Raw genomic sequence first — 16388 nt, 5'->3', positions numbered from 1 at the left:
CTGCAAAGATAGCCTGCAGAGTTCTTTTAGGGGTGCAGATTTAAAAATCCACCTTTCCAGAAACAAGTCGCTCACCATTGCCACTTGCTATAGACCACCCTCTGCTCCCAGCTGTGCCCTGTACACCATATGTGAATTGATTGCCCCCCCATCTATCTTCAGAGCTCGTGCTGTTAGGTGACCTAAACTGTGACATGCTTAACACCCCCGCCCATCCTACAATCTAAGCTTGATGCCCTAAATCTCACACAAATTATCAATAAACCCACCAGGCACTACAAATACACCTCTGCTGTTTTGTCAACCAAGATCTCAGCGATCACTGCCTAATTGCCTGCATCCGTAATGGGTCTGCGGTCAAACGACCACTCCTCATCACTGTCAAACGCTCCCTAAAACACTTCAGTGAGCAGGCCTTTCTAATCGACCTGGACAGGGTATCCTGAAAGGATATTGCCCTCATCCCGTCAGTAGAGGATGCCTGGTTATTCTTTAAAAGTGCCTTCCTCACCATTAAATAAGTATGCCCCATTCAAAAAATGTAGAACCAGGAACAGATATAGCCCTTGGTTCTCTCCTGACCTGACTGTCCTTGACCAGCACAAAAACATCCTGTGGCTTTCTGCATTAGCATCGAATAGCCCCCGTGATATGCAACTTTTCAGGGAAGTTAGGAACAAATGTACACAGGCAGTTAGGAAAGCTAAGGCTAGCTTTTTCAAACAGAAATTTGCATCCTGTAGCACAAACTCAAAAAAGTTCTGGGGCACTGTAAAGTCCATGGAGAATAAGAGCACCTCCTCCCAGCTGCCCACTGCACTGAGGCTAGGAAACACTGTCAACACCGATAAATCCACTATAATTGAGAATTTTAATAAGCATTTTTCTACGGCTGGCCATGCTTTCCACCTGGCTACCCCTACCCCGGTCAACAGCCCTGTACCCCCCACAGTAACTCGCCCAAGCCTCCCCCATTTCTCCTTCACCCAAATCCAGATAGCTGATGTTCTGAAAGAGCTGCAAAATCTGCACCCCTACAAATCAGCCAGGCTAGACAATCTGGACCCTCTCTTTCTAAAATTATCTGCCCCAAAATTGTTGCAACCCCTATTACTAGCCTGTTCAACCTCTCTTTTGTATTGTCTGAGATTCCCATAGATTGGAAAGCTGCCACGGTCATCCCCCTCTTCAAAGGGGGAGACACTCTAGACCCAAACTGCTACAGACCTATATCTATCCTACCCTGCCTTTCTAAGGTATTCGCAAAGCCAAGTTAACAAACAGATCACCGACCATTTCGAATTCCACCGTACCTTCTCTGCTATGCAATCTGGTTTCAGAGCTGGTCATGGGTGCACCTCAGCCACGCTCAAGGTCCTAAATGATATCTTAACCATCATCGATAAGAGACATTACTGTGCAGCCATATTCATCGACCTGGCTAAGGCTTTCGACTCTGTCAATCACAATATTCTTATTGGCAGACTCAACAGCCTTGGTTTCTCAAAAGATTGCCTCGTCTGGTTCACCAACTACTTCTCTGATAGAGTTCAGTGTGTCAAATCGGAGGGCCTGTTGTCCGGATCTCTGGCAGTCTCTACGGGGGTGCCACAGTGTTCAATTCTCGGGTCGACTCTCTTCTCTGTATACATCAATGATGTCGCTCTTGCTGCTGGTGATTCTTTGATCCACCTCTACGCAGACGACACCATTCTGTATACTTTTGGCCCTTCTTTGGACACTGTGTTAACTAACCCCCAAACGAGCTTCAATGCCATACAACTCTCCTTCCGTGGCCTCCAACTGCTCTTAAATGCAAGTAAAACTAAATGCATGCTCTTCAACCGATCGCTGCCCGCACCTGCCCGCCCGTCCAGCATCACTACTCTGGACGGTTCTGACTTCTGAATATGTGGACAACTACAAATACCTCGGTGTCTGGTTAGACTGTAAACTCTCCTTCCAGACTCACATTAAACATCTCCAATCCAAAATTAAATCTAGAATCGGCTTCCTATTTCGCAACAAAGCCTCCTTCACTCATGCTGCCAAATATACCCTCGTAAAACTGACTTTCCTCGACAACGGCGATGTCATTTGCAAATTAGCCTCCAACACTCTACTCAACAAATTGGATGCAGTCTATCACAGTGCCATCTGTTTTGTCACCAAAGCCCCATATACTACTCACCACTGTGACCTGCACGCTCTGGTTGGCTGGCCCTCGCTTCATACTCATCGCCAAACCCACTGGCTCCAGGTCATTTACAAGTCTCTGCTAGGTAAAGCCCCGCCTTATCTCAGCTCACTGGTCACCGTAGCACTCGCTCCAGCAGGTATATCTCACTGGTAACCCCCAAAGCCAATTCTTCCTTTGGCCGCCTCTCCTTCCAGTTCTCTGCTGCCAATGACTGGAACGAACTGCAAAAATCACTAGAGCTGGAGACTTATCTCCGTCACTAGCTTTAAGCACCAGCTGTCAGAGCAGCTCACAGATCACTGCACCTGTACATAGCCCATATGTAAATAGCCATCCAACTACCTCATCCCCATACTGTGTTTATTTAATTACCTTGCTCCTTTGCATCCCAGTATCTCTGCTTGCACATTCATCTTCTGCACATTCTACCATTCCAGTGTTTTAATTGCTATATTGTATTTACCTCACCACCATGGCCTATTTATTGCCTTTACCTCCCTTATCTTACCTCATTTGCACTCACTGTATATAGACCTTTTCTACTGTGTTATTGGTTGTATGTTTGTTTATTCCATGTGTAACTCTATGTGTCGAACTGCTTTGCTTTATCTTGGCCAGGTCACAGTTGTAAATGAGAACACTTTCTCAACTAGCCTACCTGGTTAAATAAAGGTGTTCTCAACTAGCCTACCTGGTTAAATAAAGGTGAAATCAAAAAATAGGCGAATGACATTTGATAGGATTGACAGGGATTGGAAGCCAGAAACAGCAGTGGGGTGTTGTTAGCATCAGCAGTTGTCTGTCTAATTAACTCTTAATACGAGATCAACTGACAGATCTCAACCTGTCACAGAGAGCTTAGAGAGCACAGGTACCTTCGGTTGTGGCTAATGTCCTTAGGCCTGTTTTAAAAGGCTCAGCTTAACAGTGCCCTGAAATGTACACTCAGTCTATTTCAGTTATCCTAAGACATGGGCCCTTCTGTTGCTGTATGGTGAAGTTGGTAGAATATTCCACTTTCAACGTCAGGATTGTGGTATAATTCCCTCTTGGGCACCTCATGCAAAAATGTATGCAGGCGCTACTGTTAGTCATTTTGTATAAAAGTGTCTGCTATACGGCATGTGTGTATTACACTTTGAACACCTGTAGCACCTGATAGAATGGACAGGACTGTCCTGGAGACGTAGTGATTCTCTTTAAAACCAGCAGGGGTCAGACTGCTCTCTCTCCATTACTTGGTAACTGGAGCTCTGTGCTAAACTGGTGTGTACCCTGATCAGGGCATAAGGCATAAAGCTAAAGAACTCAGTCGCGTCTCAACATACAGTTGAGAGTAAGAATAGTAGAATACAGCAGGTGCACTTTCAAAATGTGGTTGTGCATCAGTAGTTTTGCCAGTTTGTCTAGCCAGCTATCTAAAGTTGTAGTAATCATGACCGAATATCGACTGGGCACTCAGGGCATGTGCCCAGGGGCCCTGACCTCCATGGGACCCCCATTGATTTTGTTAGTGACCCTCACTTAGATATCATTAACATGGCATAAGTCATGGAAAAATGGGTAGAATGGCAGGAAATTTGTCATAAAATTACAAAAACTTGTCCCTGCCCCATGGCAAAATGTGTAGAATTGCAGGGAATTACCTTTCAAACTAAAATGTTTCTCTCCATCATCAAGAGAGGGGCACCTAAAATGTATTTCCTGCGAGGTAGGGGGTCCTTCCAACCAAATCTCGCTTATGGCCCCCAAAAGGCTAGGGCCGGGCCTGACCCTGATTACACATTGAGATATCTTTATGTGAACATGTTGTGTGTGAATGTGGACGGACATGTGCCTCTACCTTCCTCTGTGTGTGTGTGTGTGTGTGTGTGTGTGTGTGTGTGTGTGTGTGTGTGTGTGTGTGTGTGTGTGTGTGTGTGTGTGTGTGTGTGTGTGTGTGTGTGTGTGTGTGTGTGTGTGTGTGTGTGTGTGTGTGTGTGTAAACTGACTAGGCCCCTGTCTCTCAGTAACAGGTTAGTTTGTTTCCCTTCCAATGGCTTTACATGGTAAAACTGCTAGGCTAAAAGGCTCCAGGCTATGTGTACCTCTCTGGAGCTGTTCACTGTCACAAAAAGACTGGGAGTGGGATTATACAACCGGACAGGGGGGCAGGGGATCGGGGCGTACACCCACACACACACACACACCGGGTCCATTCCACTACAACAGACTGACTTACATAATGTGTGATTAAATCATAGGACTAATCTTAGACCTTTAGAGAGATTGTCTCTGACAGAAGAAGAGATATTGAGAATGCCTGATAGAGGTAGAAGAGTAGGAGAGAGAATGGGAGGAGGGAGAGGGAGAAAGAGAAAGAAAGGGGGAGAGAAAGAGGGAGGGCGAGAGAGATTGAGAATGACTTGGAGAGACAGAGGGAGAGAGAGAGCAGTCCCTCCTGCTCAGCTTCTAGCCAGCCTGTCAGGTGAAATGCTCTCCTTCCACTGTTTCTTTCCTTCTAATCCTCCTGTAAATCTCCTGTAATCAGGCGAGAGCATGCTGCCTCCTGACAAACTTACAGCTACAGGCTGCCTGCTGCCTGACTTTGCGTTCATTGTCTATGTAAAGACCTGGGAGGAGGATGGTGTGGCGGTGGTGATCTATCGGACAGCCTAGGCACACTGTAAGGAGGGGGTTAGAGCACTTTAGCTGGAGCAGCACGGGTCTGTTGTTGCTGGTACTTAGCCAGACAAACCCAGAGGAACAGAGGAAGAGGGGATGCATATGCTGTATTGTCCCAGGAAGACGGAGAAAGGGAGTAAACAGAGGGAGAGAGAAGAGGACAATACCCGCCATTGGATAGACAACCATTTTATGGTGAGACTTATTGGCATGTATGGGTTTGTATCTCTTTCAAAGGTCATGGTCCCACTACTTTCTGTACAGAATCTTATCAGAGGCACATGCTGTGGATTGATAGCACCTTTTATAATGTTCTCCTTCCACAGTTTGTTGTTCGGGAGAAACAACAGAGACTTGTGAAGTTGTTAGAGAACAAGTTGTTGTTATGTGACCCAGTAGCACAGGAGGTTGGTGGCACCTTAATTGGGGAGGATGAGCTTGTGGTCATGTCTGGAGCGGAATCAGTGGAATGGTATCAAATACATCAACCACATGGTTTACAGGTGTTTAATACCATTCCATCTGCTCCGTTCCAGACATTATCATGAGCTGTCCTCCCCTCAGCAGCCTCCACTGCTCAGTGGTATATTGTCCAAGCCGGGGAAGTTGCTGCACATGGTTGTGCAGCCAGGCAGAGGAAAACAGAAGAGAGAGAGAGAGAGGACACGTTGTGTGATATCGATCTTCATTCTTCTAAGAGGAACAGCAAAGGAATGAAAATAAAGGCTTGTGGGACTTTAAGAGGTTGAGTGTTCCTATCTGTGTTTAAACTAGATCCTACATGATCCTACTTAAAGGAAGCTTTTAGACTAATGAGTAGGCTAAGCTGTAGTCATGTAGGTAGTTAAAAAACGTGGTAAGACTAATTCTTTGGGAAGAGATTGGAAAACGTTGCTATGTGATTCTGTAGGGAAAAGCAGGGCCAAGTCAAGCAGCTAGAGAGATCAAATCACATCAATGCCCCTCTGTGGACGACAGCTTTGTTTATGTTGCGGTGAAAAATAAGGTTTTCCCATCCCTGCCCCTTCACACACACACAAGCAGGTGCACACACACACACACACACACACACACACACACACACACACACACACACACAATGGAGCGCAGAAACACATTCACACACAAACACATGCACACACACACACATGCACATAAAAACACATGCACACATACACACACACACACACACACACACACACACACACACACACATATATAAACACATTGTTTTTCTGTAAGCAAAAGACAGAGAAGCAGCATCAAGGATGGCTAAATATAGCAGTCAGTCCTTGAAGCAAAATAGCCATTCTTTTTCTGTCTGAGCACAGAGATGCATTTGGGAATTTTGTTTTATGCAACGTGAGAAGTTACAGATAACTTTCTCAAACAATATTGTTGCTGATTGTTACCAGGGCAGTTACCAATATTGTTGCTGATTGTTACCAGGGCAGTTACCAATATTGTTGCTGATTGTTACCAGGGCAGTTACCAACATTGTTGCTGATTGTTAGCAGGGCAGTTACCAATATTGTTGCTGATTGTTACCAGGGCAGTTACCAATATTGTTGCTGATTGTTACCAGGGCAGTTACCAACATTGTTGCTGATTGTTACCAGGGTTACCAGGGTGTGTGTGTGTGTGTGTGAATATATACACAGATTGGTTGATTAGTACCCAGCAGGCTACTCTACTCTAGTTGAAGGTGAAGCCCCATACAGTGACAGATGCTGAGCAGGCCTGGCCCAGCCTGGCTTCCCAGACATGATAGCAGGCAGGCAGTCTGCACCATATGCCCTGTCTATACCCATTACACACACCCTATCACTTAGCCTACATAGGCTGACTCACTGAGAGAGAAGCTATAGCTTTTTGCTGAATTTCTTAGTCCTGAAAACATAATTCTTGTTAGTCTGTGTTCAGCAACAGTAGACCTCCCTTTCCATGTTCTTTAGATAATTGCTTTAAAAGTAAATGCATTGAATGCTTATGAAACTCTCCCTGATAGTTTATGCAATGCGTATAAAGCAGGCTTACAGTGTGTGCTCAGTATAGACATTAGAAAACTTCCCAAGAAGCTTTATTTAAACGCAAGGTTTATCTATTAATCCTGGTATTGACCTCCAGATACAGACTAGACCGTCACGTTCAGTGTGTCTCCGAGTAGGGTGTCCTGGTGTCCAGTAGGGCGTCCTGGTGTCCGGTAGGTTGTCCTGGTGTCCAGTAGGACGTCCTGGTGTCCGGTAGGGTGTCCTGGTGTCCAGTAGGGCGTCCTGGTGTCCGGTAGGTTGTCCTGGTGTCCAGTAGTGTGTCCTGGTGTCCTGGCCTCAATCCAGTTACAAAACGTCTATCGGTAGCGCGTTGGTTGCACCGTGACGAGGCTGAGAGGGCAGATTATTTCTGACTGCTGTAATTGTTCAGATTACAATACCTCCTCCTGTCAACCACACCTGGCTGGGAGAGGTTCACCTCAGGTTCACCTCAGGTTCTCCTCAGCCTGATTCACACTATAGGACCTAAGCTACCCAACCCTAGCCGAGCTGTACTAGGCTGGCCTGGTTACGAATCCCCCATAGTTGATAGAACTGTGCTGAAAAGGACAACGTAAAATATAAAATAAGGGAGCAAACACAATACAGGTTGCATCAGCCCTAGAAGGTGAATCGGTCATTAAGGCTCTCCTCAGGTCTGGGGGGATTGAGGCTCATCTACTTTACAACCTCACTCACTCTGACTAAGACCAATCAGTGGACCAGTCCTTACACTCAGACCAGGCTGGAAATAGAAAACATAGGAGTTATGACCGTCTCAGGTTAATGGGAACCTTAGGAGGCTGTTCAGGGGCAACTTACTTGACAGATCAACATAGACTGTAAGATGTGGAGATGAGAGGGTCAAACAACTATGTAGGCTAATGATTACACAATGTTTTGTCACATTGGTAATTGAATGTAGTGTAAATACAGACTCTAACAGGTTGTTTGATGGCTATTCTTATACAATATATGCATGTTTCATGCCAACTAGATCCATGCTGGTTTATTTCAGTTGGTTTATTGTGAGCCAGAGAAGGTTTAGAGACAGTCTCTATGAGCTATTGATAAACACTCTTTGATTAAAAAAAGGATCATATCTTGGGGAAATGGAAGTGAAGGGAACCAAAATAGGGTACGAACAGGACGTTTGATTCCTCACATCCATAATTGAGTTGCCAGTTGTTTCACAATGTGTAATTGAATTAGAGCTCTCTCTGTGGTGTAAGAGTGTGACAGTCATATTGTGTGTGCATGTGTGTGTGTGCGAACGCGCTCTTGCTGTTCTGTGTCTGTTTGTCTGTGTCCCTCCAGTCATGTATGTCTGTGTCTATTCTTCCAGGGAGCAGTTGTGATGTGGTAATCATCAGCAGGGTCCAGGCAGGGTCCTCTCCACATCTCATCCTCCCGTGGGCAGAGGAGGCCTCTTGGTCGGGTGTGATCCCCTCCTCTCGGTGGTCCACCTGGTGGTCCAGTGATGGCTCATGCACAAGATGATCCCCAACTAGGCGCTGGCCCGTCCGAGGATTCTGAACTCTCTGAGAATGAGTCCGAAACGGCGAGCTTGGTGTCGGAGGACTCTGTCATGCCAGACTATGAGATGGAGCGGGGTAGTGGAGGCACCACCTCTACGCTGTACGAGGCCTGTAACAGGAACGAGGCGCTGACGCTACAGAGGGTCCTGGAGAGGGGGGTTACTAAGGAAGAGGTTATGGAGCTGGACATCAATGGCATGGTAAGGACTATGTCATGTTTCCCTTAGGTGGTTCTGGGTTCAACAAGTATTTGATTTCTCTCTGCCTTAGAGCAGTGTTTCTCAACCTTTGGCCTGCGGACTGGCAATGATTCCCGGGATGATACTGACTGGTCTTTGAGATGGTTGGCTTATACTTTTTTAGTGAGTTACTCAAATGTTCATTTTAATGTAAGGGGTCCCACAAGGAGGAAGAACAAAAGCTTGGCGGTTTCTGGTACATAATAGGTGGAGAAACACTGCATTAGAGCATATTGAATGACCACATCTGGGCTCGGCTTTGTTTCCATGTCAGAATGGTCTGATGCTTGCTGTCTCCAGAGGCTATGTGGACATGGTCTACGGTCTACACACGTGTCCACTGATCGACATTAACCATCAGGACAACGAAGGCAACACAGCACTGATGATCGCTGCCCAGGCCGGTAAGCATTGCAATAATATGCTGGCTAGCTTTAGTGAGCATATCATATCATATCATATCAATAGAAGCGCCTATTCCATGATCTGGTAGGGGTCACAGCATTATACTCAGGGGTGTAACTGGAACTAAATCAATTGGGAACTTAATAATCACAGTCAACGGCCATTCAGTTACAACACTTGTTAAAATGTTCCCCTGAAGATTCCCACCCAATTCCACTGGTGATAACAACTATGGCAACTTAAACCTTCCTAATAACAGCCCCTCTCTCCACCCAGGCTACATCTCCATTCTAAACTTCATCCTGAACTACTACCCTAAGATAGACCTGGAGGTGAGGGACACCCGGGGCTTCACTGCCCTCATCAAGGCAGCCATGCAAGGCAGGGTAGACTGTGTGTCTTCCCTCCTCATGGCCGGTAAGTGGCTATAGTCAGTCAAATCAAGAATTGGAGTAGTCATTGAACAGAAGTCTTTGATTGCAGGGTTGGAAGGACTTCCAAAGACTATTTCCATGGGTTTTCCTTTTCCAAGTGGTGCAAAAACCCTCCCTCTCCATACTGACAACTTCCTAACTGATATCTTTAATACGTTTATTCTCAAATCAGTAGAAGCACAGTTACTATGGTGAAATGGGTTATCAACTTATCATCATAGAACTAGATTGACTATTGTATTATTCATTAGGTTTCTATGGTTACTGTGAATGTGTTAAAGAAAATTAAAAAAAAATAGTGCAATATATAGGGAATAGGGTGCTATTTCAGACACAGACCAAGTGTATGATTATGACAGCCATTTAGGTGGAGAAGGATGATGACGCACATCTATCTGAGTTCAAGGGTCAAATCTGAGGACGTTGGTTTTCTATTCTCGTCTTCTTGTCTAATCTGGGACTAGCTGTTTTGGGTTGCAGGATTAGCTTTGTGTGGATTTACCGGGACTGACAGAGACATGGCTGTGGTAACACCTATTAACGGTACATAAGTCAAAACAGGTCACCATCAAGTCACCCTACTACCTATTCTTATCTGTACCACAGGAGGCTGTTGAGGGGGGGACGGCTCATAATAATGGCTGGAATGGAGTGAATGAAATGGTATCAACCACATGGAAACCGCGTGTTTGATGTGTTCAATACCATTTCATTATTTCCGTTCCAGTCATTACATTGAGCCCGTCCTCCCTAATTAAGGTGCCAATGGCCGCCTGTGATCTGTAGGCACAAAAAAAACAGCTTTGGGTGTAATTTGTGTTACGTCCACATGCCTTATAATGCATTCCTCTTCAGCTGAGTAAATGCTTGAGGACAAGCCTCTGTAATAGACACCATCCAATAATGCATCCAAGTAAATAATTAAGAACTAATTAACCAAATAACCTAAAAGCGGCAATCAGCACTAGAAACATTGTTTCAACTGCTGATTGTCCCTTTAACTGGAGATGTTCATAAACACATACTGTCTCATTATTAGCCAATCAAATAGTGACAGTTCTCCTCTCCGTAGCCCCCGGGCTGTTCAATCCGGCCCTGGCAGGCCAAAACATTTCTGTTTTTTTGCTTCTACCTGTAAATTGGATTCACCTGGTGTCCCAGGTCTGAATTGGTCACTGATTCTAAGGAGGTGAAAATGGAAGTGTTTCAACCCCACAGAACCAGAATTGAATAGCCCAACTCAAAGTGTATTGCTGTTTATGTTTATATCCTCTATCTCCCTCCACATTTTACAGTTCCTTCACTGGCCACTTAGTAGGACGATTACATTGACTTTGAATTTTCTTTGAACTGTCAGAGTACATGCCTCACACATTACATTATAAAAATCTAATCTTGATCAGTTTCCCTCATTTGTTTAGTGCCTAACCTTGTTGCCTAGCTCCTGTGATCATTTTGGATGTGTGTTCATGTTTCTCTGTCTCCTTTCCCGATGTCCAGGTGCAGATATCAACGTAGTGGATGAGGTCCGGGGGAAAAGCATCATGGACTGGGCCCTGAAGACGGGTCGCTTCGAAGTCCTGCAGCGTCTCCGTTTTCTCCAGGCGCACCCCATCGCCGAGCAGTTCTGCGACAGCTACGTGATAGAGTGGCCCGAGCTGAAGGAGCTGGTTGCCAAAGGTTAGAGAGGCAGGCCAGCAACCAGAGGGTTGTCATTTACAATCCCTGCCCCGGCTGGGAAAAAGCTGGTGGGCAGTGGTCCAGTAGCCTGCTGTTGTAACCTATAAACTGCTCCAAGGGCGCTGCACTGCGGCTGACCCATTTATCCAACCTCTCCATTGGGCGTGCGTAGAATATGTGTGTTTCTCTGTAGTGTGTCTCTGTGACAATAAATCTGCATCAAACTGTATTGCAATGCAACAAATGTTACTAGGTGTTCTACATAGAAGTAATCTTCTATCTTCTGTCTTCTTCTAAAGCCATGATCCCCAAAACACTGACTCAACGTCTGAAGGACAGCCTGACCATTAGCTTACCCAGGGACCCTCAGGACAACGGAGTGATGGACCACCTGGTGAAGATGACCACATCCATCCACAGCCCTCTAGTCTCCACTGGCTGCCGGCCCCTCTGCCCCACAAGCCCCCCCGAGCTCGGAAAGAGGCGCCTGGCCGTGCCGGAGCTGATGGAGAAGCACAGCAGTAAGGACCTGGAGGAAAGCTCTGTGTGTCATAGTAACGGTGTGAAATGTTCCTTCAAGCCTGCGCCAGCGTCGTCGAGCCCCTTCTCACTCGCCAACTGCTGCTCGAACGCGGAGTGGAGGGATAGTATTCTCTCGATGGCTGCCAGCGGCGTCCGGAACTTCATTCCTTGTTCCATGGCCCACCGGAACTCTGTATTCCCGTCTGGTTGCATCCCCAAGATCACCTTCACCAAGTCTCAAGACAAAACACCCAAGAAGGCGAAGAAGGCGAAGAGACACAAGGGCCACCTGGAGCCTCCAGTCTGGAAGTACAAGGCGAAGAAGCAGGAGAAGAAAAAAGAAATGGAAAAGTTGGAGGAAGAGAAGCAAGCGCAAGAGAAGGCACTTAAGAAAGCTAAGAAGAAGGCAGCCAAGGTGGCGGCCAAGTCAAAGGAGCCTGCCAAGGCAAGTTAAACTGCTGTCTGTAAAGTGCCACAGAGTGGGAGCACAGAACTCTGGGAAAATAGAGCGACCTCTGTGCTGTCATCAGACGGAAGAGGAAGCGAGACACCCCACTCGCAGTTTTGTTTACTGATTGAATGAAAGTCAATGAACTGAGTAGACCAGACCCAGCTGCTATTGCATTGGTGTCCATGGGAGACCCACCCCTGTTAAGTAGACAATTTTTTTCAATGATAAACGGCCTGAGAGAACTATCTTGATTTATCCACCATCTTTGCTGTCATCTGCTACTAACTCCATTGTATCCACTGTGATGATGTCATGTAAGACGGACAAGGGGACGGCTCCCCTGTGGTGGCACCTGCCTGGGGTCATCATGGAGGCTCAGTTGCAGCCCTACCTTGGGGCCTCCAATAACATGGGTGGAAACTAGCATCTAAGCCGGACTAAGTCTAATGGATTGACTGTTGTTTTTCCTCTCTGCTGGGATATGTGGTTGTAAAGACTGCAATGGCCTGGACATTCCTAGACATTATTATGTGGAATTCTCTTTTTCTGTTTTAAATTATTTTGTTGATTTATTTATTTTTGAGAGTTCAGTTGTTAAAAAGATCAGTAGAGTTTGTTTGGTCTTCCATGTTCATAACTAACCAATCGAAACTGTGAAGGAACCAGAGCCATAGCAAAGAAATCTCTAGTTTCTGATAAGCAAGGTACTTCCTGAAAAAGAAACAGGACATTAACATGAGTTAGACAAATGATTAGGGAGGATTATGAACAAGGTTTCAGAGTTGCCTGTTTGATAAACATCATGGTCAGATATAGCACAACCAGACCTGGGGTCAAATACAATTTAAAAGCATTTCAAATGTTTCAGCTGTGCTTGAGAGAGCTTGCCTGTTGATATGGAAACAATATAAAAGTCCCAAAAGTGCAAACCACACCCAACTGGCACTCCAGGCAAGCTAAATCAAATGCTGAATGTTTTTGTAAGATTTTGAATAGTATTTGAACCCAGGTCTGACCACAACGCACGTCTGAGTTCCAATCTGCTCTGTGCTTTGTTTTCCTATGTACTCCAATTAGCTGTCTTCCGAAATAAGTAGATTTTACACTGTTACCGGTGAGAGGACTTTTATCAAGAGTAGGAATATAATATCAGGGATCCCCTCAGTTTTGATGAGGCTCAGGTATTTAAAGATAAACCTGAGTGGCGTATTATTACGCTGCACAAACCTGCTCAGTTAGAAGAAATTGTTTGTTGATCCAGTTCACATGTGATGGAGCTGAAATTTGAAGTATGTTATTCAGTAGGAATCAACTTCTGTCCTAATAGTATGTGATGGTTATTTTTAAATAACACCATCATCCTCGTCAAGGATCCAGAAAATCGTATATGTAGTGACTTTTGCCAGTCAAAAACCATTGATGTGTCAGATACGGCTCCTACAATATTAAAAGATACAATAGGCCTAATGAATATTCTATTACAAAACCAAACATTAAAACGTTTAAAAACACAACATCCATGTGACTTAGTGATGATCCTTCTTCCCCCTATATCCGATAGATTTAGCAGCTTTGGCTATAGGCTAAGCTGGGTTAGTGTGTGAGCTCAGTGAGCTTGTTAACTGGTGCTATTATAGTCACAGTCAGATCAGACAATAACCATGTAGCCTAACCATGGATACAGCTGTAACCATGGGGTGTAACCATACAACCTAACAATAGATACGTCTGTAACCATGGGGTGTAACCATACAACATAATCATAGATAAGTCTGTAACCATGGGGTGTAACCATACAACATAATCATAGATACGTCTGTAACCATGGGGTGTAACCATACAACATAATCATAGATACGTCTGTAACCATGGGGTGTAACCATACAGCCTAACTATACAGTACTTTCAGAAAGTATTCACACCCCTTGAATTTGTCCACATTTTTTGTGTTACAAAGTGGGATTCAAATGGATTTAATAGTACATTTTTTGTGTTACAAAGTGGGATTCAAATGGATTTAATAGGACATTTTTTGTGTTACAAAGTGGGATTCAAATGGATTTAATAGTACATTTTTTGTGTTACAAAGTGGGATTCAAATGGATTTAATAGTACATTTTGTTGTGTTACAAAGTGGGATTCAAATGGATTTAATAGTACATTTTGTTGTGTTACAAAGTGGGATTCAAATGGATTTAATAGTACATTTTTTTGTCAACGATCTACACAAAGTTTTCTCATATCAGCCATTTAACTCTGTAACTGGTTTAAAATCCCCATTGGCCTCATGCTGAACTCCTTGAGCGGTTTCCTTCCTCTCTGGCAACTGAGTTAGGAAGGACGCCTGTATCTTTGTAGTGACTGGATGTATTGATACACCATCCAAAGTGTAATTATTAACTTTACCATGCTCAAAGGGATATTCAGAGTTGGCTTTTTTTTACCCATCTACTACAGAGCCTAAATATAGATACATCTGTAACCATGGGGAGTAACCATACAGCCTAAATGTAGATACATCTGTAACCATGGGGAGTAACCATACAGCCTAAATGTAGATACATCTGTAACCATGTGGCATAACCACACAGCCTAAATATAGATACATCTGTAACCATGGGGCTTAACCATACAGCCTAAATATATATATACTGTACATCTGTAACCATGGGGCGTAACCATACAGCCTAACTATACGTCTGTAACCATAGCGACTAACTATAGATATGCCTGTAACCATGGGGCGTAACCACACAACCTAACCATAGGTAGCGGCATAACCCAAAGGATGCAATACATGGGAGGGGTAATGTCCACTCGGCCAGTAATCCTCCAAGTCATTGTGCAGATCTCTTTTGTACTTAAAACTTAATGGGGCTTTTTTGTATTTTACCCCCTTTTTTCTCCCCAATTTCATGATTTCAATCTTGTCTCATCGCTGCAACTCCCCAATGGGGTCGGGAGAGGGTCGAGTCATGCGTCCTCTGAAACATAACCCGCCAAACCGCGCTTCTTAACACCCGCCCACTTAACCCGGAAGCCAGCTACACCAATGTGTCGGAGGAAACACCTCAAGTAAAGCCCCCCCGGCCAAACCACACTGGGCCAATTGTGCGTCACCCTATGGGACTCCCGGTCGGTTGTGACACAGCCTGGGATCGAACGCAGGTCTGTAGTGACGCTTCAAGCACTGCAGTGCTCTTAGACCGCTATCTCCAGACCATAAATATCAGTCTATAAATAAACAAACAAGATCCATTTGGAAAAACAAACAGACAAATAGGAGGAATAAGATTCAAACTAAAGCAATCATTTTTAAATTTACAAAAGACACTCATCAACTTTTCATGTCAGTAGATCAACCTACCAAGATAGAACCAATGAAACTTTCTCAAAGTATCTCTACAATATTTGTCTCAGTTCCCCTTTGCAGTTGGGGAACTAGTCAATATACAGTCTACATCAAAATAAAAGCCCTAAGGAGGTCAGAGAGAGACCATAGTAGCACCTTTGACTAAAGACTGAGTCTGCCTCCAAAATGGCAACCTATTCCCCATGTAGTGCACTACTTCTGACCAGAGCCCTATGGGCCCTGTTCAATAGGGAATAGGGTGGCATTTGTGACTGGGAGTCCTCAGGCAGGAGATACATACTGTATATCACAGACTGTTTATGCATTTCCATGATGACTCATGTTTTCTATAACTTAGAAAAATGGCTGCACGGCACATTATGTTACTGTACAAAAGCACATTTATGTTTCACAGGTATTTTCATTCAGGATGTGCTCTACTTTAAAATTTGAAAAGTGCTCAACTTCTTTTAGAAGCAGACATTGCCTGTCTCTCTATTCTATTGAATAAAATCCTAAATAGGTTTTAATTCTCCCTCCTCTCTCTGTGAGATTATGGCACAACAACAGAACAAACTGTGCTGTTGTGCTGTCCTTAGAAATAGAATGATATCCTTCTATTTTTCTGGTGCTGCCTAGCTGGTGTTGCCTAGCTGGCGCTGCCTAGCTGGTGCTGCCTAGCTGGTGTTGCCTAGCTGGCGCTGCCTAGCTGGTGTTGCCTAGCTGGCGCTGCCTAGCTGGCGCTACCTAGCTGGTGTTGCCTAGCTGGCGTTGCCTAGCTGGCGCTGCCTAGCTGGTGCTGAAAGAATGTTACAAACAACCCAGATCTCAACATCTCACAGATTAATTTTGGGAAGGAAAAAGACATGCTGC

The 16388-nt window shown here is 44.8% G+C and overlaps 1 protein-coding gene across 1 annotated transcript; it reads left to right on the top strand.

Annotated features, from left to right (window-relative positions):
• The first annotated feature begins 4651 nt into the window (after positions 1–4651).
• On the top strand, positions 4652–16021 carry LOC115124378 (photoreceptor ankyrin repeat protein-like). Its single transcript, XM_029653797.2, has 6 exons — positions 4652–5059; positions 8240–8632; positions 8946–9075; positions 9353–9493; positions 11011–11190; positions 11490–16021. Exons 2-6 carry the CDS (start codon positions 8375–8377, stop codon positions 12164–12166), a joined length of 1386 nt encoding a protein of 461 aa, XP_029509657.1. The 5' UTR covers positions 4652–5059; positions 8240–8374; the 3' UTR covers positions 12167–16021.
• Positions 16022–16388: the final 367 nt, after the last annotated feature.

Source organism: Oncorhynchus nerka, linkage group LG7, assembly GCF_034236695.1.
Source record: "Oncorhynchus nerka isolate Pitt River linkage group LG7, Oner_Uvic_2.0, whole genome shotgun sequence".
Taxonomy (NCBI): Eukaryota; Metazoa; Chordata; class Actinopteri; order Salmoniformes; family Salmonidae; genus Oncorhynchus; species Oncorhynchus nerka.
The sequence above is the reverse complement of the archived record's forward strand: the minus strand, read 5'-3'. Positions and strand labels throughout refer to the sequence as shown.

Excerpts from the sequence above, each read along its gene's own strand:
- LOC115124378 (XM_029653797.2), top strand. The coding sequence starts at position 8,375 with ATGGCTCATGCACAAGATGATCCCCAACTAGGCGCTGGCCCGTCCGAG. Across the intron at positions 8,633-8,945 it reads AGCTGGACATCAATGGCATG|AATGGTCTGATGCTTGCTGT; the intron begins GTAAGGACTATG and ends TTTCCATGTCAG. Across the intron at positions 11,191-11,489 it reads GAAGGAGCTGGTTGCCAAAG|CCATGATCCCCAAAACACTG; the intron begins GTTAGAGAGGCA and ends CTTCTTCTAAAG.